The sequence below is a fragment of the Artibeus jamaicensis genome, unplaced genomic scaffold (assembly GCF_021234435.1).
Source record: "Artibeus jamaicensis isolate MK-2021 breed Jamaican fruit bat unplaced genomic scaffold, CSHL_Jam_final contig_729, whole genome shotgun sequence".
Taxonomy (NCBI): Eukaryota; Metazoa; Chordata; class Mammalia; order Chiroptera; family Phyllostomidae; genus Artibeus; species Artibeus jamaicensis.
The window spans coordinates 993,840-1,021,788 of NW_026521939.1; the positions used below are offsets into that span (position 1 = coordinate 993,840).

Genomic DNA, 27,949 nt, shown 5'->3' on the forward strand with positions numbered 1-27,949 from the left:
CCTACCAGTGACGTATAAGGGTTTCAATTTCTCCATATCCTTACAACACTAGTTATTTTTAATTTTAAAGAAAATTATGGCTATTGTAGTGGGCATGGCTTGTCATTGTGGTTTTGATGTGCATTTCTCTACTCACTAATAAATCTCAGCAACTTTTTGTATGCTGATTGGCCTTTTGTATATCTTTGGAGAAGTATTTCTATTTGAGTCTTTTCCCCATTTTTTAGTTTGGATTGTTTGTCTTTTTTGTTGAATTGTAGGAGTTCTTTATATATTTTGGATATTAGATTCTTTTTTATAAAACTTTGCCCTGGCTGGTGCAGCTCAGTGGATTGAGTGCCAGCCTGCGAACCAAAGGATCGCCGGTTCAATTCCCAGTCAGGGCATATGTCTGGTTTGCTGGCCAGGTCCCCAATAGGAAGCATGTGAGAAGCCACCACAAATAGACGTTTCTCTCCCTCTCTCCCCCTCCCCCCGGACTATAAATAAATAAATCTTAAAAAAAAAATTGTTTTATTGATTGATTTGAGAGAGAGAGAGAGAGAGAGGAACTTTTTTTTATTGTTCCACTTATTTATGCATTTGTTGGTTGCTTGTTGTATGTGTCCTGACTGGAGATCGAACCCGCAACTTTGGTGTTTCGGGATGATACTCTAACCAACTGAGCTGTCTGTCCAGGGTGCATACCAGATTCTTATGAGATACATGATTTGTAAATATTTTCTCTGATTGTGTGAATTGTCTTTTTGCTCTCTTGATATAGTGTCCTCGGATGCACAAAAATAAGGCTCCAAAAATGCATATTGAGTATATAAATTCCGATTTTATTTAAATATATTGCTGAAACCATCTTTTTTTCTCTGGCTTTTTTTTGTGTGTGTGTTCAGAAAACTTACTCTTCTTTTTAAAGATTTTATGTATTTATTTTTACAGATTAGGAAGGGAGGGAAAAAGAGAAGGAGAGGAACATTTATGTGTGAGAGAAACTTTGATTGGTTGCCGCTTGCACACACCCCATACCAGGACCAGGCCTGCAATCCAGGCATGTGCCCTGAACTGGGAATCGAACTGGCAATGACCAACTTTGCCACATTGGTCAGGGCAGAAAAGTTACTCATAAAATCATATGCACAGACCAAATTTTAGTTGTGGAAATCTTAACGTAGGAGACAAAATTTTTACTTAATTTAAACAATGATGACAGTCGTTTTCTAATCCATTGCTGTCCCTTCTGCCCATCAGCCATTTATTCTGTTCTTCCTGTGAAAGGTGTGTGGTATAAGGTGCTAGCCCTGACTTTGATACTAACATCCCAAACAAGTTACAGAAATTAAAGTTAGTATATAACTAGTGAAGTACAGACTAGTGTTGTACATGTTTTTTGAGTGCTATAAGACTTCGAAAGATAAGCTGAATGATGGGCTTTTTTTCCTTTAAAATCACAACTGTTTAAAATATATATATTTTTAAAATATTTCATTTATTTTTTTTTTGCGGGGGTGGGGAGGGAGAGAAACATCAATGTATGGTTGCCTCTCACACAGCCCCAATTGGGGCCTGGCCTGCAACCCAGGCATGTGCCTTGCCTGGGAATCAAACCAGCGACCGTTTGGTTCACAGGCCAGCACTCAATCCACTGAACCACACCAGCCAGGGCAAATCACAGCATTTTATACTCTTTTTAAAAGATTTTATTTATTTATTTTTAGAGAGAAAGTAAGGGAAGGAGAAAGAGAGGGAAAAACATAAATGTGTGATTGCCTCTCACATGGCACCTCCCACTGGGGACCCGGCCAGCAACCTAGGCATTGTGCCTGATGTAGAATTGAACCGGTGACTCCTTTTTGTTCACAGGCTGGCACTCAATCCACTGAGCCACACCAGCTAGGGCAGCAGTTTATATTCCTCATTGCTATTTATAGTGACAGTTCTTTTCTCTTTAGGTAGTAAATTCATAGAGGGTTGGAACCATCTTAGTTAACCTTTTGGAGTTGTTAACTCCTAATTAATGCCTTTGTTTTAGTAAATGATCAAGAAATATTGCTGATTTTAATAAAACATTTTGGAGAATAAATGAGGGTTGCAGGTGAATCTTGAAGAAAAGTTAGTATTAGGTTAGGTTAGGGGACTGCATTCCAAAGTCAAGAGAAAGGCCTCAGTTATGAATATAGGCAATCATTTAGTCAACAAGTAATTTATATGCCATCTAGGCAACAGAGATACAGTGATAAGCAAAACTAACAGACCCCTACCCTTCTGGGATTTATAATCTCCTGGCAGAACACAGTTTAAATAAACTTTTCAAATGGTCTAGGAGCTAAGGAAACTATTAGGTTCTCTAGTAGCACATATATATACGAGGGATTTCTAGCCATTTTCATGAGAATCAGAAACTTTCCCAAAGATAGCTGAAGCTTGAAGGATGATAAGGAGAAGTTGGCTAGGGTTGGCAGGGGTTGAGGACAAGCTGTTCCAGGCAGATGGGCTGAGCAAGGTGATTCTTTCCGTGGCACTGAAAGATTAGGATGGGGTATGGAGTGTAGAAGGGGTGGTTGGTAGACTTAGCTGAAAGGGAAGTGAGCTACGTAGGATAAGGGCAGTGCGAGGACATCATATTTGTGTTTTATAAGAATTATTTTTGTTGAAATGTGAAGAAGAGATGGGATAGAGATGAGGATTGGAGATGGGACACATGTCTGACTGATCAAATAGTGCCATTTATTAGAAAGTAGCTGATGATTGTACTGTTTATTAAAATGGGGATTCTGGGAGCAAAGGAGCCAGTTGTTTTTGAGGCACTAGAACACTGAGATCTTTTTAAAAAAGTGTTTGGTATATACCTCAGGTCTGGACCTCAGAGTAGACCTCTGTGATGGAGCCCTAGATTTGGGAGTCAGTGGAATAAAGGTAGGTGATAAATACTGCCATCAGCTTGTAATGAGGGAAGAGTACAAAGGGAGGAGATGAGAGGGCCAAAGCTTTGAGAAACTTCAAGATTAGTGGTTTTAGCCCTGGCTGGTGTAGCTCAGTGGATTGAGCACGGGCCTGCGAACCAGACAATCACGGTTCGATTCCCAGTCAGGGCACATACTGGGGTTGCAGACCAGTTCCCTGCAGGCCACTTCCCAGCAGGGGACACACGAAAGGCAACCATACATTGATGTTTCTCTCCCTCTCTCCTTCCCTTCCCCTCTAAAGATAAATAAATAAAATCTTAAAAAAAAAAAAAAAAGATTAGTGGTTTGGTACAGAAGTCTGAGCAAACCTTCAAAGGCTCCTGAGAAAATAAGAACAAGAGAGGTGGGACAAAATACGAAGTGTAATATCTCATAAGCTAAAGGAAGGGAAGAGTCCAGTTACTTTAAATTCTCAGGATCAGTGCAGAGTGGGTTGTAAGAATTTTTAAAAGTGGTTTTCATTAAGCCCCTCATTCCTTCCCCCACAAGGCTTCTCTGGTGCAGGCCATACTCAGCCACGCTGCGAAAGCTGCTGGAGATCATAGTTGGTTTGGCCAAAAGTGATGCAGTAGAAGTTGGACCAGTGTGGATTGAAGAGCTAGTAGAGGTGAAGAAGTGGGAGTGGAGAGTAGAGACAACTCCTAGTTTGACTGCAGAGAGCAAATGTAGATTGTTTGGTGGAAGGGCATGTGAAATTGATGAAGTTTTTATGGTTTTAAAAAATACACGTTTTTGTATTTTTAAAGGGGAGACCTTAGAAATTTTTACATATTTGAGGAGAGGATTCAGTTTGGTGGGAAAGGTAGACTCCACAGGACAAAGAGTATTTGAAAAGAGATAAAAATAGATGAAATTTCAATCAAGGCCTCTAGAATTGGGTGCAGATATGTTATGTGAACTTTTTTGGTGACTACAGATAGTATGAGAAAGTTTAAGAGTGTGATTCTGGGATCCATGGACACTGGGGGAAGGTCTGCATAATGCACGTATCGAATGAGAGGTTGAACATCGGAGGGCCTGGGAAGGTGGTGCTTCCTGATGGATAATGCACAATTGATAGCTGGGTTTAACCGTGGTTAGATTTTGTCAGATTTGTGTGAGTAAAGTATTCAGGTAGATTTAGAGGGTTGGCAAGAGTGTTATTGAAATGCTAGACCATGAAGTCTAAGCCGGTTAAAGAAGGAGGAAAAAGTACTTGAACTGGGAAAGAGTAGAGTCATGGAATTTGAGTTACTAAAAAAAAGCTTTAGAGTTGTGGGGGGAGGGGAGTATAAGGAGATTAAATGGTAATGGAAAAAATACAATAAAAAAGATGGGTACAGGTATAAAAAACTTTAGGCTGGTGTTGAAAAAAAAGTGTGACTAGATAGTTGTCAAAAGCAAGTCACTGGGGCATTGAGCAAGGTGAACTGAAAAGGGTGCATGGAATTTGAGAGACAGTAGGCTATGAGTGGAAGTCTCTGCTTTGGCAGGAAAGTTTCAGTGGAGTACTGACGGTGGAACCCAGATTACAGTTAGTTGAAAAGTGAGTGAAGGCAAGGCAGATCAAGTTTTCTCAAGAGGTTCTCTGTGATGTGTACATACACTTAGAATTAGGAGAAAGAATTAAGAGTTAGACTTTTTTTTTTTTAAGGAAAGACTTAGAGTGCTTATATGTTGATGATGTGATGAGCAGTAGCGAAGAGGGAGGGTCTGGGTCCACAGGGTTACTGTAAGTACAAGGTTTACGTATTCCATTATGTGATGGAAAGGTTGTGTGTGCAGATGTGGGTGAATTTGTGGAAAGAAGTTGGTAGGCAGTGGTGGAGTGCTGAAGGACTCTGAAGTTTGAACTGAGTTTGAGTTCTTGCTCTGCCTTTTATAAGCTATGCAACATAAGGTCAGTTATGGAACCTTAGTTACCTCATCTTTAAGGTGGTAACCAATAAGATTATGTGAGGGATCAAATGATATAATAAGTGTATGTTAATTGCTTGGGTAAGTTGTGTACCATACTTGGTAGGAGCTCAAAATTATTAGCTCTAATTGAGGGTGCTGTAGAAGGAATGAACGGCTTCTTCACCTGGGGTTTTCTCCTGAAGCAAGGATCTTTATAAGGTCATCCACAGGTAGTGCTGGGGAAAGGAAGAAGGTACAGAAACTTTGAAAGCTGTTTGGGAAAGGTGAGAGCCCTGACCAGGAAAACGTGGGCAGCATTGAAGACCTAGTTGTCAGAACTACATGGGAGTGGTGTCTTCATCATCCTTTTCAATGACGATAATTGTGCACGTGAAGCAAAGTTTGGAATCTGACATTGTGTCCTCCTAGAGTTACTTGCTTTGTTATTCCTTTCTTGTTAATTAGATTAGAGCTTTGTCAGTAGAGGGTTTATGAGATTCCTTGGAAGAGAAATAAACTATAGCAGGTCTTAAAATAATATTGTTTTATTACAATGTTCATAAGATGCCATAGGGTCTTATCTCTTATTTACATCAGTTTAGTAATACTGTTTTTGTCATATGTCATTTCACTTAAAAGTTGCAGAACCTATTGATAATGTTAAGTGGTGACTTACTATACTGAAAGTTAGTTCTTTATTATGTTTGCTAAAGATGTTATTAAAAGACACAATTTTATGGTTTTTTAAATTGTGGGTTAGAGTTTGTTCAGTAATTTTTAAATGTAGATGCAGAATTAAAAGGCGGTATGATTGATTCATAAGACCACCTTTACTTCTTACACCAGTTCCAAGTTTGGAGGCCCCCAAGACTATTCTTAGGATAATTCACCAGAAGGACTTACAGAACTTGTTGAAAGCTGTTATACTCATGGTCACAGTTTATTACAGCTAAAGGATATTGATTAAAATCAGCCAAAGGTAAAGGTGCACAGGGCAGAGTCCAGAAAAGTTCCAAATGTGGAGCTTCCAGTCGTTCTTTCTGTGTGGAGTTGTGAACAGTATTAGTTTCCTGGTGTTGATGTGTGACAGCGTGCGTGGAGTGTTAACACCCAAGGAAAGCTCATCTCAGCTTCGGTATCCAGAATTTCTGTCCGGGCTCCGTGATTGACTGCCCACGTGGCTGAGCTGAGTTTCCAGTCCTTCTGGAGATTGAGGAGATTTATCTGACTAAAATCCCTTGCCATAAATCACATGGTGAATAAGAACACTGGTATTAGGCATGACATTCCAAGAGTTTAGAGATTACTTTCCAGAAGCTCAGGGCTTGGGAAAGGTAAAGTTTTTACAATTTTACAGTATTTAAATATCTTTTTTATATTTTGAGTCTACAGTGGCTCTTTAGTTGAGAGCTTAAGTAATGATTTAAAATTGGAAACAAAGAATCCATAAATAGGTTGGTGTTATAGATTCTTAAGGAGCTAAGGAAGCATCAGCAAGAAATTATATAAACTTAACATTTTAATATTACAAAACTGATGTAAACTCATTTATAACTTTGACATGATGGTTCAATTCTTTTATTAAATGTGAACTTAACTATTTTCTCCTGAGAAGAGTTTCATGTAATGAAGCCTCTGAGTCTCCCAAATGAAATTTTTAGTTGTAGACTCATTTTAGAGCAGTGTTTGTAATGTGAAAGTGATGTATATACAAAAGGCCCAAGGTCACACAGTTTCACTTTTTTTTTTAATCCCCCATGAAAACATGTTTGAATCCAGGTGAGTAAGAGACACCACAGGGATAACCTTGAATTTATTTCTAAAAAAGATAAACCACTTTCAAGTGGTATTAACTGTTAGTATGAAAAACTTGGTATATCCTACAACTGCTTTGTGACTGACAGTGATACTATACTGTCTTTGGGTACCACTGTTTTAGAGAATAAATGTATCCCCACCTCATTGGCTTTAGTGCAAATCTCATTTCCTGGTTGATACCCATAACAAATTAGGTCTCACCAAGAGGGCAAAATCTCTTAATAAGCCTACTTAAAAATAACTTGAAGCAATATGATGCTTATTCCTGTGGCACCACCAGGTGTGGTGTTTGCATCAAGTCATTTCGGGGTGCTTTATTTCTGGGTGCTTTATGGAAACGTTCCTTATAGGGAATTCCCTGACTTCATAGTTCCAGAGTGGCTCTTTTTCTTCTTTTTTCTTTTTGTTATTCTTTATACTGCTTATAAGAACTGGACCACATTCAGCCAGGAGATACTGTCCTCTGACACATGGTAGATTATTGATGTGAGGTCTGAGGATTTGGGTCATGCAAAAATGAATGACCTTTCAGATTTGTTACATTTTCTGTATACTGAGAATAAGTCACTAAAATAGTGTAACTATATTTGCATGTAATTTGTATGTTATAATGGACATTTAAATTCTTCTTTGTACTAAATTATTATTATTTTTTGGTTGCCACCTTAAGCCTCAGCCCTAAGGCACAGAGTGGCTTTCCATTTAAATTTTTGCTTCAACATATGAAACCTAGAGGGCCATAGTTGGACTAAAAGCACCTAACCCATGGATGGTATTTGCTACGTGTTTGAACAACAAATGTTTTAACCCACTGCCTTCACTAATATTGTAACTACTGTCTTACAGATTGACTTGATGCAAAACATCACAAAGGCTCCATATTATACAGTATGCGATTTTTGAGGTATGAGCTTTAGAAACTTACCTCGCGTGTGGCATGTACATCAGGCTTTAACTTCAGTTTAATCATTTTGGGGAAATTTATGCATTTTTTCTCTCCATAACATTTTTAGAATATTAAAGGGGTTAAGGAGGTATTTTGGGATCCTTGCTCTAGGATTCTTAGTCTTAACAGATACACTTTCTTTTATCACTAAATTGAGACACCAGTTCTGTTGGATAATAGTTTTTTCAGCCCCCATAAAGTAGTTGAACATTTTTGCCTGCCTCTTTGAGTTCAGATCTGCATTTCTGTTTTGTGCCTTTGATTGCCTCATTTTAAGTGCTCATTTCTCTTCTTTAACAGTTTTCTCTTTATTGGACTATGTGATCTTGGTGATTACAGCCTCATACTGACAGTTTTTTGAGACCTAAGCAGTCTAGATATTAGAAAATATAGATTTTTTATACATGCTGAACCATTTTGTGCTTTTGGGTTCAGAATACCAATAACTTGAATTGGGAAGTTGCTCCTGTTTTTCTTTTTTCCAGTTTAATTTGAAATCAGTACTTGCTAGTTAGAAATGTATTTGTTGGTAGCAGTAGTTCACTTAATTTCTTCAATGAAGAACTAAAATTAACTGCAATATGTAGAGCATAAGAATTTTCTTTGATTGTCTTTGTATGTTCATGAACTACTTATACATTATTTGTTAGACTGGAAACCTTGAGTTTATTTAGTAATATGGCCATAGTCATTGAGTGTACACTGTAAGCACAGTATTCCTACACTTGATCTTAGCCAAAAGGCCGAGAGGCAATATCACAGTATTCCTAAAGAATTCATTATCTTATACAAGCCTCACAATGGCCTTTCATATTAGATAGGTATAATCTCTATTTTATATAAGAGACAACTAAGGCTTATAAGTACCTTTTGCAGAGTCACATGTATCTTTTTGGTACTGGAGCTGGGATTTGAGCCCAGATCTTTTTTTAAACCTGTATTCTCTGCTGCCTAATGTTTACTGCTATGCCACCAGAAAACAGTACAAATATTTAACTCTTAATATTAAGGGAAATAAATATATGTGATACGTAAGTGTAATGAAAATAGGAAATTCAGACATTTCAAATATTGGTAGACTTCAGTTATCTAGGTGCTTCAGAATTATTTTATTCATTCATTTCCTAACAGGTCACTTTCCCTGATTGTGTTAGATGCCATACATACAGGAAAGTTCAAAACCTGTCAGAAGGGCTCATATGCTCTCTCTAATTTTTCAGTTCCCTTTCAGAAATTATGTTACAGTGTATTATGGATTATTATAGGTGAACATTTAATGTGCTATTTTTAGATATGTGGGGAATGTTTTTACATTAGTTTTTAAAAGTTCTCAAGTTCCATTTAGTGTTAAAGATACTTAAACTTTTATAGACTTAGTATACTTTGAAAGTATCTTCATACATTTTTCTTGAAATTCCAGAGATTTTATTTTCCCATATGTTGAAAGTATTGAGCTTTGTTTATTAATTAGTGAACCCTGTTTGTCTGAAGAAGATACTCTATTATGAAGTGTTAGTTGTTTTAGTATGCTAAAGTACAGCATTTTATCAAGGTTCAAATTGAGAGCCTTTAGGGATAATTTACACTTGTGCCACTTAGGTATCCAAGTTTAATTGGACCTATTGTTTGTATTCTATATTAACAGTGGTTACAGTAAGTACAGATCAGGGTGTCTGATTGAGCCTATGCAGAGTTTCATGTTTAGTGTTTTTGTGGGTGAGGGCAATGAAAGCTAACAAACTAGATGAAATATATTTACAACTACTGCAGTGATTCTTATTCATGGGGTAGAGGCACAGGGGTTGAGGAACAGAGTAGTTACTGCCCCTGCCAGTGTCCTTAAATTTTTCCAAGTAATTATGAGTTCAGAGGGTGTTTTCAGTAAGTAACATAAAACTGATCTATATTTCAAAAGGTTGTTCCTCTCAGAAGAAATATCAGTAGAACTTTTTTATGCTGCCTCGTAGTATGTAGTATTGTCTTATTTCTTGATGCTGTATGATTGATGGTTGGAAGAATAAGGTTCATGAGAAATTATGAAGTTCAGCTCTGTATTTTAATGATGAGGACATTGAGGCGTAGAGCTGGCCCTTGGAGAAGGGCACTGATTTTACCCTGGAATTATACCCATCGTTTATTAATATCCAAGTATCCAGGGTTAATTTGGATAATACTTGATTTTTATGTAGATTATGAACTGTAGACTTCAAATTTAGCTTTATTAGATTCCTGATATCTTTCATTTTCTTCACTTTTTAGAATTTTAATAGATATTCTTTACAGTTAAGAAATCTTCAATGATTTCAAGACTTCAATGAAGTCTTTAGTATTGCAGTTCATTAAAATAATCTTATTTTGTAACTAATGTGTTCTGATACCCCACTGAGCTTGCTTTCAAATATCATTCCACAATTTATTTTCCATCAAATAATCAAGTTACAAATTTACGTGAGAGAGAAGGAATGCCTTATTGCCATGAGGCAGTACTTTAAAAATAATTTGGTAACATATCACCTCTGCCTGATATGTTGCCAGTGTTTTTTAGGATTGGGAAGATTAATTTTTCCAGTGATTAAAGCTGTTCTGGGAGGAAGAACTACTTCTTTTTTCAAGTCAGATGAAGAGAATCCTGGATCGGGTGATCAAGTGCCCCAGTTTGCCGAGGGCTGAGGGAGTCACTAGGACACAGGGTGTCCACTGCTAAAACCAGTGAAGTCTTGAGCAGAGCGGGAGGAGTGGGGAGCCTTAATCCTTGTAGTCACTCATGTTTCTAAACGGGGCCGTAGAATAGTAGCAGAAAGGGCTCTCAAAAACAGGCACTTCATCCACTGACAGTCCCTTCCCAGTTGAGACTTATTAGACACAGGAGTACTTATTTATAATTGTAATGATTTAAATAATTAAAATGGTAGAGAGAGGAGAGAGGCTTGTATAAAAGAAAGATTTCTAATTTAGGCCAGTGATTTTCAACCTTTTTCATCTCATGGTGCACATAAACTAATTACTAAAATTCTGTGACACACCAAGAAATAGGTTTTTTTTTGTCAATCTGACAGAAAAAGATCTGACAAAAAGAAAAAAAACTGGTATAATTTTGATTCATTTACACTGGACAGCTATTGTGTTGGCTGTGTCTTTTTTTTTAAACTTGATAATCTACAGGAAAAGAGGTCAGTGCCCCTGACTAAATAGTCAATATTGCATGTTTTTAAAAGTCTTGTGGAACATCTGTTGAAAATTGCTGATTTAGGCTATTACAATATTTGTTTAAAATTCTAATCTTATACTCTTCTCTCTTTACAGAACTGATAGTGCATCAGCCGACCCAGATAATTTAAAATATTCTTCATCCAGAGATAGGGGTGGGTCATCTTCTTATGGACTGCAACCTTCCAATTCAGCTGTGGTGTCTCGGCAAAGGCACGATGATACCAGAGTCCACGCTGACATACAGAATGACGAAAAGGGTATATATATTTTCTTATTGGTAGAGGCATGTTTTCATATTTGTTTTTTAACCTACCCATCCCTCTACCCCTTTTCCCCCTTCCTCGCCTCTCTCTTCTAATAGCTTGAAATATAGCTATTTTATACTTACATAAAATGTTAAAGTAAAAAGCTCTTGATCATAGGCAACACAGTTTGATGTGGAGGAAAGAAACTCTGGACTTAGAGCTATATGGCTGCCCCCTCCCCCCACCACATACACAGAGTGAGATTTTTGAAACTTCATTAAGTTTGTGTCCTTAATTTTTTTTTTAATTAAAGTACTCTTTACATACATGTAATGTGTAAGTGAAGTTTCTTCGCTAGAAAAGAAAAATACACTATTACTAAGGCTAAAGTCTCAACTACTGTCTCTCTGGACTTAAAAGTTTTAAGAGAGCAAACCTGACTTGACTTTAATTTCTCTTACCTTCCATTGATGATACTAAAATGAAATCAAGCCCCAACTGGTATGTCTTAGTTGGCTGGGCATTGGCTCGCAGAGTGATGGGTGGCCAGTTCAGTTCCTGGTCAAGGCACATGCCTAGGTTGCGGGTCCCACCTCTGGTCCCTTGTCGGTTGCTTGGGAAAGGCAACGGATTAGTGTTTCTCACATCGATGCCCCCCCCCCTAAATAAATAAATAAATAAATAAATAAATAAATAAATAAATAAAATCTTTAAAATGAAATGAAAATAAGATTTCAAGGCAGGGCAGCACAGGAATAGGTAGAAGCAAAGGCTGGCTGAGCTGTAGAATTGGTAGTTAAGATCTAGAACTCTCAGGAATTCATTGAGTGAAACAAAGAGCCTTATTAAAATAATGTAAATGTTGTTCTTTTTCAGGTGGTTACAATGTCAATGGAGGATCTGGGGAAAATACTTATGGTCGGAAGTCGTTGGGGCAAGAGCTGAGGGTTAACAATGTGACCAGCCCTGAGTTCACCAGTGTTCAGCATGGCAGTCGTGCATTAGCCATCAAAGACATGAGGAAATCACAGGGTAAGGCCGGGCAAATTGGGGACCAAGCACATACGCCTTCACATAGACCTGTATCTTCTCTTGTACTGGACACTTTATTTCTTACTAATGCTTTTACACGTGTGAGTTGATTAGTTTACTCTGCGTTGAAAAACGTGCAATTTTTTGCATTCTTTTTCCTGTGAACTGTTTCTTAAGAGTAATTTCCTATGAGAAAGGTTTTAATATTTTTTAGAAGAGAATTCTGTTAAAATAAGACTGGATAAACTTTTAAAGAAAGGATTTTCCTGATTATTGTGGCTACGAATGTATAGTGGGCTCTTACTGTAGCAGGTCCTCGAACCCTGATGCCTGTGGAGGGTGTGGGGGTCTGTGGGGGTCTGTGGAGTGGGTCCCTTCTAAAGTTACACTGATGCCACTTGCTGCCTTACAACACCCGCCTCAGCGTAGAGGTAAAGTGCCCTGAAAATTCAGAGGATTAGAGGTAATGATTTTTTTTCTAAAAGAGGAATTAATTTCATTGGCGAAGCTGAGTATGAAATTAAGATTTCTGGTTTATACACTTTGTTGGATATAGTTACTATGGACTTTTAGTTTATGAACTTTTCCCTTCAAGTGTGTATCTGTGTTGTGTAGATCTTGGTGAACGAACATCTTTGTGCATATAGGTCTTTTTTTGGTATATAGCTTTAAAAAATATTTCTTTTGAATAAATTTTCAAAAGTAGAAAGCTAGATCAGAGGCTGTACTGTTTCTTAATAGTGTTTGAAGTTAGACTTATGTGTGATTAAGTTAGAAAGTGACTCTATGCTAATTTAGTTCAATTCTTCCTCCTCATAGGCTCAGAATTATGTTGTTTGCCTAGTGGCAGAATTGTAAATAGAGCCTAGGTTTCCAGTCTGGTATCCTAATGACATTTTCCATATTCATCCTTACTGAAATACTCAAAAATTCCCATTCCTTCTCTCTTATGTTGTACTTTCTTCTGTTTTTAGTATTCCTTTCATGCCTTGGAAAGAAACAAAACTGTCAGACTCCTTGATGTGGTTTGTCAATGTCCATTGGTTAATTATGATAAATAGCAGTTGAAAATTTACAAAGAGAACTTTTATAGTTAATAGCATTTTTATGCATTTAAGTTGTCAAGCATTGTTTGAGCATTCCAGCTTATTCTTGTCATTAAAAAAATAAAGGTTCTGATCTGCCACTTTCTTAGTGGCAGCATACCTTGCACATGGTAGGTTGTAGTGAAACGTGATTTCTGTTGGGCAAAGTTTTGTGCTGGGAAAATGATGATAATGTGATGATAATCTGGGAGGCTTTGAGCCTTCCAGTGGGATACCTAGATGAGAAATAGAGGCAAATAGCCTGCTTCTCCTGATGATGCTTTACCTGTAACCTGAAAAAAATAATTTCTAAGCATTTTTTCTGTGTCAACTGACCCTGTGGAATGAGGTATTTACTTGGGCTTACTTTTTCTGAGGGTCTGTAATAGTAACCAAGACAGCAGTCTGCCCAGGCTTGGTTTGTAGTGATGAGCAAAAATGTGGTGGGACCTGCATTTGTTGAGCTTTTATTGTCTAGTGGACTCTGGTTTTTGATGTACTTTAAAATATTTGGGATATAAGGTTCCTGTGTTTATATTCACAGAGCGATTGATGTCTTACTCTGATGAGTCTCGACTGTCAAATCTTCTTCGGAGGATCACCCGGGAAGACGACAGAGACCGAAGACTGGCTACTGTAAAGCAGTTGAAGGAATTTATTCAGCAACCAGAGAATAAACTGGTGCGTATAGTATGTTGGGGATGTTGATAATTTTTGTGTTTCCATAATAAGCTAGGTAATACTGTCCAGAGTGGTTTAAGAAGGGAAAAGGTTTACTTCTAAGCAAAAATAACAGGGATTCCTTACTCCAGATTAATTGGGCCTATGTTATGGTTTAGAATTTTATGCCCCTGATGTGTGTAATTTATGTACCACTGTTGGACCCACATTGGTTGCCTTATGCACTGAAGTGCCTTAACACATGTGTTGTGTTGTCCTCAGAATTTTTTCTATGTTCCAGAACAGAATATCTGTTGTTTTTCATATGTGAAATTGGAGGGTACATACCTACTTTGTAAAGGGTAAGTTTGGTCTAGTGTCCAGGGCCAAATAAATGGAAGAACTCCTTTAAGGACAGAGTGCAGGGGCAGTTACAAATTTGTCTCTACCCCCAAGTAATTCTCCTTATGTAAAATTAAGAACTTGTTATAAAGTAGGAGAAAATTAATGAGAAATGGTATGGCGAGTCACATAGTATTTGATTCAAAACAAGCTTCTTGCCCTTCTCCAAATGTTATAAAAAAATTACAAATACACAGAAAATTGAAAGTATTTTACAGTGAACATAATATGCCCATTGTCTAAGTTGTCATTAACATTTTACCATATTGCTTCATCACATAGTCATCTCTTCATCCATGAATCTGCTTTTTTAAAAATGCCTTTCAGAGTACATTAAACAAGTCTCTTGAGTTTATTCTTTTTTATTGATGATCATGGCTCCATGATTTATATGGATAAAATTTTTTTTCATAGTCTGAAAGAAAACTTATAACACTCTTGATATATGTTAATTGGGGGCTGGAATAAGGAAAGTAAGGTGTTGTCCATTTATAATTTGGAAGGGGACATAAGAAAAGTATAGAATGTTATTCTTAAAAGTTTATGAATTTGAAATTTATGTGTGTTTTTTTAAAGGTACTAGTTAAACAATTGGATAATATCTTGACTGCTGTACATGATGTGCTTAATGAAAGGTAAGTTACTAATAATGGGTAAATTTAAAAAACTGATATTTTTATAAATTATTAAAAATAAAGTAAACCCATTGGTTTCATTTATAAACATCTGTTTAATGTTTCGCTGGGCTCTCTTGTCATCTTCATCTGTGTTAAAGTATTTATATGGTAATAAACATTGAATACAAATAGAGTCATTGAAAGGGAATACCATTTTAAAAAAATTTGTCAACATAACCGAATAATCGAACGTTGACATATAAAGTGTCAAACTCTGAATGCAGGCGTGAATGAATCAATGAATGCAGTTAACGTTTGTAAAGTAAAGAATTTTGAAGTTCTTTAGAGAGTAGAGGTGAAAGGACAACAGTGGGCTGAGATGATACAGTCCTATTTTGGGCAACAGTAGATTAAGACCACGTAGTCTAGGGGACTACTGGCATTCTCCAAAGGTAAGCAGTCATTTATTTGTATGTCAATTCCTGGAAAATTGCAGTGTTGGAAAGCACCCAAAAACTCATCTCAGCAGGTCATAAACCTTACTGCTTTTTGATGGTTTTCTTTTATGTAGTTACCTATTGTATTTAAATGAGTATTGTTATTCCTTTAAGTTTATTATATTTAACTATTACAATTTCCTATTTTTATAGCCCCTGTATATTGAAATTATACAGTATATATAGTGTGTTTTATCTAATAATTTGTTGCTGCTCTTCTCTGTGAATCATGTAATGCAGCTTGAGATGGAGTTTAAAGCATGGATTTTAGTATTTCTTAGGCTTCCCTTACTGTTCATAGGTAACTGATTTTGTAAAAGAAAGCCCAGTGTCTAACAAACTTACTTTTGGGCACTGCAGGATAGAGAGAATAGAAAATACTTAACTTAAAATGACTAAAATCTCAACCTTTTAGGTAGGTTGAGTAGAAATTTTTAAAAAAATTGTTTAAGACATTTTGTTTGTAAGATGTCATTCTTGTTATCTTTGAAAGCTTAGGCTTTTGTGTTTTTATTTTCCTTAAAAAAAACACAGTAGCAAATTGCTTCAGGAGTTGAGACAGGAAGGAGCTTGCTGTCTTGGCCTTCTTTGTGCTTCTTTGAGCTATGAGGCCGAGAAGATCTTCAAATGGATTTTCAGCAAATTTAGCTCATCTGCAAAAGATGAAGTTAAACTCCTCTACTTATGTGCCACCTACAAAGCACTAGAGACTGTAGGAGAAAAGAAAGCCTTTTCATCTGTTATGCAGGTAAGAATGGAGGTGGGGGGCTGTTGATGATATGCTCGGAAAGAAAATTGTCCTTAACACATGTCCTTGGAGGGAGCTTGAAGAAAGGAGATTTAGAATGGAGCTGTCTACTGGTAGTAAATATGGTGTAGGTGGAATTCCTCTTTCTGAATTTGAGTAAAGGACACACGTTAAAGGTAGACTTAAAATAATGTTAGGTGTCATCTCCCTTCTCCCCCAGTTGCTCTCTAGAAGCTTTCCTTTGAATTTGCTTAGTACTAGAATCATTTGCTGGTTTGAAAACAGGAACTCTGTGAGCAGAGCTGGATTAGGAGAAGCTTCACATTTTTTGAGGTAGGCAAAAACTGAACATCACAACTCATACTAGGCTTTTTTAGGTTTGATAATGTGTCAAAAATTCTTATTCCAAGTGATGTAAATAATTGTGTGTGAATAAATATCAGTGCTACTTAATTCTATTCTGCCTTTTTAAAAGATGGCATTTTTCTTTGATTATAGAGGTTGTAAAATTTTTTTTTGAAAAGATTCAGAAAATTAGCTGTAACTAAATAGCATAACTACCACGTGGGCTTATCTTCTATAGTTGTTGTATTGATACTCCAAACATTAATACAAAATATTTAGTTTTGTATGTTAATACTTCTCTCCACATGTTTACTTTGAAACTTTTCAAATCCACAGGAAAACAGATTAGTACAATAAACACCATATATCCTTTACCAAGATTTATCACTAACATTTTGCTACAGTTTCATTTTTACACATACAATTTTTTGTTGAATCATTAGAAAATAAATTATACACATTGTGACAGTTTATTCTGTAATGCTTTGCCGTGTATTGTCTAAGAATAAGGCTGTTCTCCTTTATAACAACAATATTATAATCATACCTAAGAAAATTATTTTTATTATATAATACAATCTATATTCAGATTTCTGCAATTAGCTTGAAGATGTCTTTTATATATTTTGTCTTACCTGACCCAGGATTTTGTCATCAAGATTCATGTGTTGTGTTTGGTGGTGTCTCTTTATCTCTCTCAGAACAGTTCTCTGTCTCTTTTTGATCCCCATATTTTGTATAATGTTCCACTTTGTGGGCTTTTTGAATTGTTTCTTCCTGGTTAGATTTTGTTTAGACTTCAGGTCTTACTCTGTGAGATGAAGAGTCTGATTGCCTGGTTGAAGTGATGACCACCAGATCTTTCCATTTTTGAAGGCTGATTTTTCTCTCTCTGTAATTAGTGAATAATCTGGCATGATGCCATGAGATCTTATGAGCATTCTGGGGTTTTTTTTTTGGAAAGGAAAGAAAGGTTTATTTAAAGCTGTGCAGACTTAAAGTAGTGACCCAATGTCCCCATAAAAATATCGAAGTCCTTTAGGATAACCACAGATGCCCACAGGGCTTCCCCCCCCCCCCGCCCTAATTCGGGGTACCGTATCTCAGGAAAAGAAGCACACGTCTGTGTTTCAGGCTGCTGGCACTGTCAGCTGTGTTACCGTCCAGGCAGGATCTCCAGTTAATCCAAAGTCATGTGGCACCTTCTCATGGTCCACTGGCAAGAGTTCTTTGTACCCATTTTTCCAGTCAAAGTCTCTCCTGCTTCCCAGGCCACTTGGCCAAAGGGAGCACCCCAAGGCTGTGTGGGCCTCTTCTACCAGAGCTGCAGGGGTCAGCACTCTGACCAAAAGTGTGTGGCTTTCTTCTTCACCTGGCTGCAGGGGTCTACATTCTTCCAAAACTGCTCTCCTTTTCACCTGGGCAGGAGGGGTTCTGCACTTCGACAAAACCACGTGGCTCTTCCCAGCATTTTGTTTTTTTTTTTTTTTAGTAATATTGCTGTCAGTGATCTTAGCATCTATTCATAGGCTGTGCCTGTGTATATTATAACTTTGGCTGTTGTGAAGTGTTGGTTTTCTAATTCTGGTATTTTTTCTATGTTTATAACATTCTTTTGTAAAGAGGAGCTTTCCTTTTTTGGGGGGGGAGAGTGGTTTTTAACAGCTACAAAATATTCTATTAGTGTTATGCCATTATTTATTTTAAAATTATATGTAGTGGTGATGTGGGCCCGTGGGTCATTCATGAATTGGGGCCATGTTAATCTGCCTTAAGTCATTTGAGTCTGAAGCACGTAGTAATAGTTTAAAGCATAAACTGTACAAAATTTGCTCTATATTTTGAATTAGAAAGTAATTGTGGTATTTAAAAAATGTTTCTAAACACATTAGATTTTGTACTTGAAATTTAATCACATCAGTGGTGTTAAAGAGTGTGCTTAGGGATAATGTAAGTAGACATTACGTAGAAATAATTTTAACAGACATCAGATAAGAGAAAACAGTATTTGTTTTTAGCTTAATATCTTAGTGGAATAAAATGTTTTCAACTTCTTTTTTGTGTCAAAACTATAGAATTTTCTTTGGTATCATAAATTTGGATGTAGTCACTATTGAATAATGAATCTGATTTGCTTGTTTTCTTCCTTTTTTGTTGAATGTTCATGGTTTGTAATTTCATTTTATAGCTTGTAATGACCAGCCTGCAGTCCATTCTTGAAAATGTGGATACACCGGAATTACTTTGCAAATGTGTTAAGTGCATTCTTTTGGTAGCTCGGTGCTACCCTCATATTTTCAGCACTAACTTCAGGGTGAGTTCCCCAATCCCTTCTTTTCAAATGCTAGATTGAGAGATTTGGTTGCATGTATGAGGACCTTGGAACTCAGAAAACAAGCCCTCTGCTACTTTGAGTGTAATCAGTAATGTTTGCGGGTCCGTGATTGAATGGTGCAGCAATAATGTTTTTATAGAAAATGCTCTCTGTATTTTCTGACACTAATGCCTTAAGATATTTAAAGAAAAATATCTCATTTTATCAGTATCATGAATTAATTTCATTGTTCTCTTGGTTGCCCTTCTCCTTTTTCACTTTGTAGGATGTCACATAGGTAGAACATAGATGACCTTTCTAGGGCCTCTTACTCTGAAATCACCCATAGGTGGAATAGCAGTTAAGACCTTAAAATGCTTAGTGCCCTTCTCTGTTTCCATCCAGGATACGGTTGATATATTAGTTGGATGGCATATAGATCATACTCAGAAACCTTCACTCACACAGCAGGTGTCTGGTAAGTGGTTCAGCATATACCAGTTCCATAAATATTGTGGGAAGGATCATTGGTGCCTCAAAGACCAGCTGTTAGTATTTCTTTGAAAATGCAAGAAAAATATTGTTTAACAGAAATAGTTGGGTTATTATAAATGAACATTACTTGTTAGCTAAATTTATCTTTTCAAAAGAAAATTGTGCACTTTCAAGTACAGATTATGATGCTCCAGTGAGAAATTGAAAGGACTTAACTAAGTCGTCTGTGGCTTGTGCTGGTAGGAGGAGATATTATAGTGGTCATGTCCTGAAGTTTAAAATGGAGGATCCTAGATATTTGTGGCTTGTGTTGTTGTTTTTTTAAAACTAAACAACAAGCAAATGGTTTAATTTAGAAGATTGTCATAAATGGTAGAATATTTTTGGAGTTAAATGAATAACTGGCATGACTCACTTGGATATTTTAGCACTTGTTTCAAGTGCTGTAGTTTCTCTTAGCGTATTTGGGGCAATAAACTTCTGAAAATATGTTGTGCAGGTGAGACTGGTACTGTGTCATCTCCACTGGGGCGATGAGTACACACCTTTGGTGGCTAACTGTGGCCCTAGAGTAGATAACCAGCCTGGTGGTTGATAGGTTGTGGCATTTTAATCTATAACTATGTGTTTAGTGACAATCTGGTTATTAAATCTGTTGAAAAATAAGGATGTGAGATACACATTTTAATTTCTGGAGATTATTTTTGCAGCATTTAAAAGACACTGGATAATCATGGTCAGCATGCTTAACAGTTAATACTCCTAGTTTTATGATACAGGTTGTGTTTTAAGAGTTGGCAACTTGAAAACCAGATGTCTTCTAAAACAAGTCTCTTAAATATATTTTTATTTGGATATTTTATTCTTTATACTGTTTCAAAATTTCTTATATGATTCCTAGGGTGGTTACAGAGCCTGGAACCGTTTTGGGTAGCTGACCTGGCATTTTCTACTACTCTCCTCGGTCAGTTTCTAGAGGACATGGAGGCATATGCTGAGGTGAGTATAGAGAAAGCCAAGTCATTAAAAATAAGTAAATAAATCTTAAACTGTGCTAGATTTATTTTAAAATAATTTAGATCACCTTACATTTGAGCAGAAATTGTAAGACCATTGCCAACATTTTATTTTATTTTTTTAGATGTTATTTTTGAGTTATCAGCAGAATTACCAGAAAGACTCAAAGAAAAATTGTAGGTCTAATTTTTCAAAGCTTAGAATGGTCTTGGTAGCTGGTAGTTTTCTGAAGACATTTCTGTAGTTTATTCTTATTTTTTTTGTTGCTGAAAGAGTCTTAAGCTCTGGTCTGGTGGCTCCATTGGGTGGAGCGTCATCTGGCACCCTGAAATCAGATTCCCTGGTGGGGGCATGTATGGGAGGCAACTAATATTCTTTCTCTCTCATTAATAAATAAATGTCCTTGGGCGAGGATTAAAAAAAAGAATCTTAAGTGAGATGAATTGTTACTGTATAAAAGCTCCTAAAGACTTTCCTCTTACATGTGTGGAGATTTTGGAACATACTTTGGAGGACAAGACTTGGTTTTTGCCAACTTTTACAACTGTAGAAGTACATACGGTAGCTTTAAGGATCCTGCTGAAGTTTCTGGTACTGGTTCTTGGCTTTCCTGGCCCTGTTGTCATGGCTTAAACATGCCATTTTTTGTGTGAATCTTTGGGTTTCTTCCCTACTCAGATCTACCATGATTCTTGTTTGGTGTTCAAGGCTCCCATTAAGATTTAGCTTCATCTTTTCTTTATAACCATGGCTATTTCTAGCCAATAAGAATGCACTACTTTTAACTGTACCAGTCTGCTTGCTACCTTTTCAGAGAAAAGCGAGGGAATATTTTGCTTCCACATATTTCTTCACTTCCACAATTAGAATGTTGTTCCCAGCCAACCTTTAAAGTTGATCTGCCCTTCTGAGGGGCAGACAGCCTACAACCTCCATTGTAGGTTGTGGAGACTCATCCCCTTGGTATCCATAAGATCTAACTCTCTTCTATTATTTGGTTGTTTAAGTATAGGTAGTAACATATTAATTCTAGTATCCTATTTTTTGCTAATCTTTTCCTTTTTTTCTGCAGCTAGATTATAAAACTGTGATTCAGATCTTATAGTTCTCTCCCGTCGATCCTCCCTCCCCACATACACACTCTTTGTGTACATAATGTTGGTGTGGAGTACTTATCATTGAGTCAAGTAGCTTCCAATACTTGGAATGAGATTTTAGCAAACAATTCAGGAGTGCTAAAAGTTTCTGGCTCCATTTATACCTTTATAAAACTATAGTGTATGTTCCAGAATTAATTCTTCCCAATACCGATCTGAGTTGGTACAAGAAATTTACTTCCTTAATCTACTCAGATTAATATTGACTTATTTAGTTGGAAAATAAAATCTACTTTTACCTTAGATGCATGTTTCCTTTTCTCATAGGCCAAAATACCTTTTTGTTTGTAAAAATGAGTTATAAAGTTAATTGAAGTGTTTTACATAAATAAGAATGCTGTAAATTCACTTCTAGGACCTCAGCCATGTGGCCTCTGGAGAGTCAGTGGATGAAGATGTACCTCCTCCTTCAGTGTCTTTACCAAAGCTGGCAGCTCTTCTCAGGGTATTCAGTACTGTAGTGAGGAGCATCGGGGAGCGCTTCAGCCCAATTCGGGGTCCTCCGATTACTGAGGCGTATGTGACAGATGTAAGTGTATTTAGGAGTTCTGAGTATTATTCAAAAATAAAGTTGTTTTGTGTTATAAATGCTTCTGTTTATCTGGTATACTGCTATTAACCTTTCATTTGTCTAGCATGTATGTATCTGGCCACTTTCTTGAATAGCTGGAAAATTTGGGAATTTCTATATTCCATCCTACTCCTTACTTTTTTCCCTCCATGAAAAAACCGCTACTGTGAATTTTTAAATGGTGTGAACTTTATAGATCCCATGTATTCTTTTTTAAACATATACTTAAAATGTTTTTCTTTTTAATAATTATCTTGCTTTTAAATTTGAGTCTTCTTTTAGTTTTTCAGCATATTAAGAATAACAGTGTAGAGAAAGCCTCAAAAAGTACTTTTATGTTAGCATGACAGGATGAAATAACTGGATAGCCTGACATCAAAGGATATAAAGCTATAAGGACTTAAAATGTATAGTAACATGAGTCCAATGATAAGATTGCCACACTGCTTCTGGCTGGGCAGCTCAGTTGGTTGAATCATTGTCCTGTGCACCAAAAGATTGCCAGATCGATTCTGGTCGGGGCCAATACCTAGGTTGCGGATTTGATCCCTGGTCCGGTTGTATGTAGGAGACAGCCAGTCAGTGTTTTTTGTCTCTTCCTTCCTCCGTCTCTAAAATAAATATGTCCTCAGGTGAGGATTAAAAAAAACAAAGTTAGCCACTCTTCTGTGCCCCCAGCATCAACTGCACTGTATTACAGTATGGTGAGTGGTTCAGCATAATAGACGTTAGAAATGAACCTCCATCATTATGCTCTGCTTGAAGAAGAATGGAGAAATGTGTGATACAGTCAACAAACTTAATCTAAATGATTAAAATTTTACTGTGAGGACTAAACTAGCTTTTGTGAGTATTTGCTTTTGTTAAACACATTGTTAGATAAAATAGTATGTTAATTGTGTATTAGAGCAGAAATGTTTGATCTTGAATATAATTAAAATGAGCATGTTAATAGTTTTAATCTGATCATAATGGTTTAAGATCCTTTTTTACCATCTCAAAGGTGGTTGGTTATTTGATGACTATGTCAGTGTTGAAATAAAGGCCAGTTAACTCAGATATAAAATGAAAGGAACATAATAGTTTTCTAGGATAGTTACATATTAAATGTATTCTTTCACGAAGTTCTTTTTAGGCCTTTTAAACCTGTATATATAGGTTTTAAAAATCTGTGTGTAGTGGTTGTTGACTGTTATAGAAATATTTTAGAGATATCTTTTTGTCAGTTTGTTTTTTTACCTCCAGGTTATTTTTATTAGAAATTTAATACATTTTGATTATTATAATTTAGTGGAGGTTTTGGTTGGAAATTACATGATTTTTAAAATCCTCGTATAGATAGCATATGTTATGAATGAGAATACTGTTAGTTTTAAAAGATTGTCCAAAAGCCCAAGTGCTAGATTATAGAAAGTTATCCTTTTGGCAGGCAATTCCCATGCTGTTAATACTACTACAGTTCTAAGTTCTGGCATATTTCATAATTATAAAGATACGAGCTTCAGACCTTTAGTGACGTTGGGAGCATAGGAAGCGGGTACAATGGAAATAGAGGACTGCAAATTCCATTTCCTGAAACAGTTGTACTTTAGAATTTTTTAAGCAAGATAATTTTTGTGTAGTGTACTAAAGATACCCTTATTATTACTCACCCTCTGAGAACTAGTATATTAAGAGACTACTGACAAAAGAGGCAGTTAATTTTCAGTTGAAACTGCATTACATAGAAAATAATAATTTGCTCTGTGAAAGCATGTGAATTTTTTTAAAAAGCTGCTTGTTTTCCCCATTTGCAGGTTCTGTACAGAGTAATGAGATGTGTGACGGCTGCAAATCAAGTGTTTTTTTCTGAGGCTGTGTTGACAGCTGCTAATGAGTGTGTTGGTGTTTTGCTCGGCAGCTTGGATCCTAGCATGACTATACATTGTGACATGGTCATTACATACGGATTAGATCAACTGGAGAATTGCCAGACTTGTGGTACAGATTATATCATCTCAGTCTTGAATTTACTCACATTGGTATGTGAATTTTTTTTCATTGTTGCTTTTTAATATGTTGGTTTATTCGGGCCCTTAAATTTGCTTTGCTTATGGATAAAAGTAAGGCCTTGGTTGTTTTGGGGCTTTTTTGAATGCATTAGTCTTATTTATATAATCTAGTTTGCTTTTGCCCTGGTATCTATTTACTTTTAGTGTTAGAAGGCTTATCTCAGTGTAGATGTACTGGGTGTTTTTTGTTTTGTTTTTTGATGAAACACTATCCTTTACATGAGACTACCTAATATATCTAATACTGCTGACAAATACCATATAAGAGAAGGTACTTGATAGCGATTTTGGAGGATCCTGTTATGTTTTATTTCCCATATGAAACTTCTGTTATAATTTTTATTTTAAACCATAAATACTCCCCCTCAGCCTTTTATTATAGACACTTTTATGCATATTTTAAAAATAGAATAGTATAAGGAATCTCTGCATACTTTACATTTGACCCATCTAGTCCTCTGGCCCACCCACGCCCTTCTTGCTATTCCTCCATCCCTGTTTGGATTGTTTTAAAGCAAATTCTAGATGATATTCTGCTGAACATTTCTACCAGAGTATACTTCCCATTGCCAGTGTAAAACAAATGCCTGTGTTTAAGTTTAAATTTAAAGTATATTATGTAAACATACAGCTTTTTAAAAATTAATGCGCTGTTTTTTCAGAGGAGTTTTGGTTTACAGAAAAATTGAGCACAAAGTACAGGATTCTTATATATCCTCTTCTCCCAATAGTTTTCCCTGTTACTAACATCTTGTTTTAGTATGGTATTCATTACAATTGATGAGCCAAACTGACACATGATTATTAATTAAAATTCATAGTTTACTTCAGGGTCCATTCTTTGTACAATGTATGGGTTTTGACAAATGTATAGTGCCATGTATTTACCATTACAGTATCATACAGAATAGTTTCACTGCTTTAAAAATCTCATGTGCCCCACCTACTTGTCTCTTCCTCCTTTCCCTTGAGTCTCTGGCAACCACCAATATTTTTACTGTCTCCATAGTTTTGTATTTTCCAGAACATCATAGTCGAAATCATAATATGAAGCCTTTTCAGATTGGCTCCTTTCACTTAAGAATATGCATTTTAGGTTATTTGATGTCATTTTGTGACTCGATAGCTCATTTGTTTTTATTTTATTCTCTTAGATTGTTGAACAGATAAATACAAAATTGCCATCATCATTTGTAGAAAAACTGTTTATACCATCATCTAAACTATTGTTTTTACGTTACCATAAAGAAAAAGAGGTAAGTGATAGATACATTCATAAATACTCTTGATAATTTAGGTCATTGAAGTTTGACTTACATTGTTCACTAGACTACATAAATGAAATGATAAATACTTCATTTACAATGTAGTGATTATAATGATTGTTTTAACTTGATATTTGTGGATTATCATAAGATATACCTTGATGAATGAATGCCAAATATTCTTTTCAGATTTTCCTTATTTGTCTTTATTAAATTTGTTCAGAACTGATATATGTTATAAGTAAAACTTTATTATTAGTTTTTCAACTGACTCCATGTCTCAACCACTAGAGATTTTCTAATTAGATGTAGGGAAATTAATAAACTGTTGTTTGTATATGTGTTTTGACACTGGCTTTTTTTTTTAACATCCTTTGAAGAAATTTCACATGGTCAGGTTTTAATTTAGAGTTTCCTTTCTCTAGGAATGATTTGTAGATTTTAAAAAGCTTACTGATATGTGTAGGTTCCCAGAAGGTTGGGTTTTTAGAAATTAAGATCTTTTGTGTTCTATATAGTGATTTTTATCCATCTTAAATGTTCTATACAGTGATTTTATCAATCTTAAATTGATTTGCATCATCATTATATGTAGATGCTAAGTTATTTTTCACATAATTGTTAAAGATTTGTTTTCCATTGCCTTACTACTTTCCTGATTCTCTGTTTAAGGTTGTTGCTGCAGCCCATGCTGTTTATCAAGCAGTGCTGAGCCTGAAGAATATTCCTGTTTTGGAGACTGCCTATAAATTAATTTTGGGGGAAATGACTTGTGCCCTAAACAGCCTGCTACATAGTCTACAACTTCCTGATGCCTGTTCTGAAATAAAACATGAGGCTTTTAAGAATCATGTATTCAATGTAGATAATGCAAAATTTGTAGTTATATTTGACCTCAGTGCCCTGACTACAATTGGAAATGCCAAAAACTCACTAATTGGGGTGAGTCTTTACATGTAATCACTTTGTCTTACCCACATTGAAGCCTCTTCTCACTGCATACGTATGAGTATTTCATTTATCGTCACGCCAGGGCATCTGCAGCGTCCCTGTAGAACAAATGGCCGTATTTAGGAAGGCAGCTGTGCTCACCACTATGCCACCAACGTCAACAAAATGGCCACATTTAGGACATGCCTGAATAATTTGGCAGTAATATTTTGCTACCATTATGTTTAGCTTTCTCCTTCCTTAACTTTCATCCTTTGATAGGATTTTTAAAATATTTGTTTTATTAGAAATTTTAATGAATTTCTCCTATTTAATATGCTTATAGAAAATTTCTCAACATTTTCCACAGCTCAGATCTGTATAGTTCTTTTAATTGCAGCCCCTTCTTTTCCTGATACTTTTCTCCCCCTCTTTACTAAAATTAGTGCTTATATATGGTCTAACTTTTTGACTGCTTACTTTTCTAGGAACATTCATATATGATTTCTTTAGAGAAAGAATAATGATTTCTTTCCTCTAAGAAATTTGAAGTGACCCTATTGTAAATTTATAATTATTGCTAGGGCTCGTATATTTCTTTCTCCTAGTAGACCTTGCAGGATTGAGAAAACATTATTTCTAGTATAGAGTAATGGCATATAACTAAGAGATTAGCTTTCTAAGAGAAAATGGAGGGGAAAATCAAGATTTGATTTGTATTTGCATGTACTTCATATTGTTAGATCAGATTGCCTTATAACACTCGATAGCTGTTCCTTCCCTCACTGCTAGTTATAATTTCAGTAGGCTCTTTCTTTCTTTACAGTCTAAAATTGATTGCTGAGGAATTCACATTGTATACAGACTTGAGGAGGTTTATGTCCTGTGCTCTGGCAATAGGAGGCGGGATGCTTAGGGGAGGGCTAGCGCCCTCAGGTGGAGTGGAGTATTTTAGCATAAACGGAAAAGGGAAGGATGAAAAAGGCTTAGAGTGGCAGAATTTTTCTTTCTCATTGGACAGGGCACTTTGCCATTTGCAATATATGAAAAATTGAGGAAATAACTACACTAAAGGGTACAAAGGGCTATGTTTAGGCCAGGGATCTGTAAACTGCAGCCCCTGGGCCAAATTCAGCCCACTGCCTATTGTGATCTCTAAAAAAAAATGCTTTATCGAGGTATAATTTACATACCATGCAGTTTTCATTAATATATACAAGTAAATGATTTATAGTATATTCAGAGAATGTAACTATCACCAGTCACCTGTTTTTGTAAGGAAAGTTCTGTTGGAACGTAGCTGCTCATCTGTGTTGTCTGTGGCTGTTTCTTACTGTAGAAGCGAAGTTGAGGACATCACAACAGATATGTCATATGGCCCACTGAGTCTAAGATACTGGCTCTTCTTAAAAAGTGCTTGCTAACCCCTTGTTCAGCGTACTAGATTGTTTCCAAGTTTAAATTGTCATTTTAATTTTATAAAATGTATAGACACTTATTTTGAAGGATAAGCTCTTTGTATGCTCATGTACATATTAGAGGAGCCAAACATTTACTTTCTTTTGTTCATCATCAGATGTGGGCACTGTCTCCAACTGTCTTTGCACTCCTGAGTAAGAATCTGATGATTGTGCACGGTGACCTGGCTGCTCACTTCCCTGCCATTCAGTATGCAGTGCTTTACACTTTGTATTCTCATTGTACCAGGT

General features: G+C 36.1%; 1 protein-coding gene across 12 annotated transcripts in view; it reads left to right on the forward strand.

Annotated features, from left to right (window-relative positions):
* The window catches only part of SMG1 (SMG1 nonsense mediated mRNA decay associated PI3K related kinase), a 144,795-nt gene that overhangs the window by 57,930 nt on the left and 58,916 nt on the right, over positions 1-27,949 (forward strand). For 9 of the 12 annotated variants that reach the window (XM_053672170.1, XM_053672169.1, XM_053672173.1 and 6 more), the window contains 14 exons: positions 7,500-7,557; positions 10,903-11,066; positions 11,931-12,086; positions 13,716-13,852; positions 14,810-14,868; positions 15,882-16,095; positions 18,629-18,754; positions 19,160-19,232; positions 20,151-20,248; positions 21,779-21,952; positions 23,791-24,015; positions 25,200-25,301; positions 25,983-26,252; positions 27,817-27,947. In XM_053672170.1, the coding sequence (XP_053528145.1) occupies positions 7,544-7,557; positions 10,903-11,066; positions 11,931-12,086; positions 13,716-13,852; positions 14,810-14,868; positions 15,882-16,095; positions 18,629-18,754; positions 19,160-19,232; positions 20,151-20,248; positions 21,779-21,952; positions 23,791-24,015; positions 25,200-25,301; positions 25,983-26,252; positions 27,817-27,947 (1,943 nt within the window). In that variant the 5' untranslated portion in view covers positions 7,500-7,543. Of the gene's footprint in view, positions 1-7,499; positions 7,558-10,902; positions 11,067-11,930; positions 12,087-13,715; positions 13,853-14,809; positions 14,869-15,881; positions 16,096-18,628; positions 18,755-19,159; positions 19,233-20,150; positions 20,249-21,778; positions 21,953-23,790; positions 24,016-25,199; positions 25,302-25,982; positions 26,253-27,816; positions 27,948-27,949 lie in introns of those variants that run through there. The other 3 variants (XM_053672179.1, XM_053672168.1, XM_053672180.1) reach the window with 2 other exon arrangements.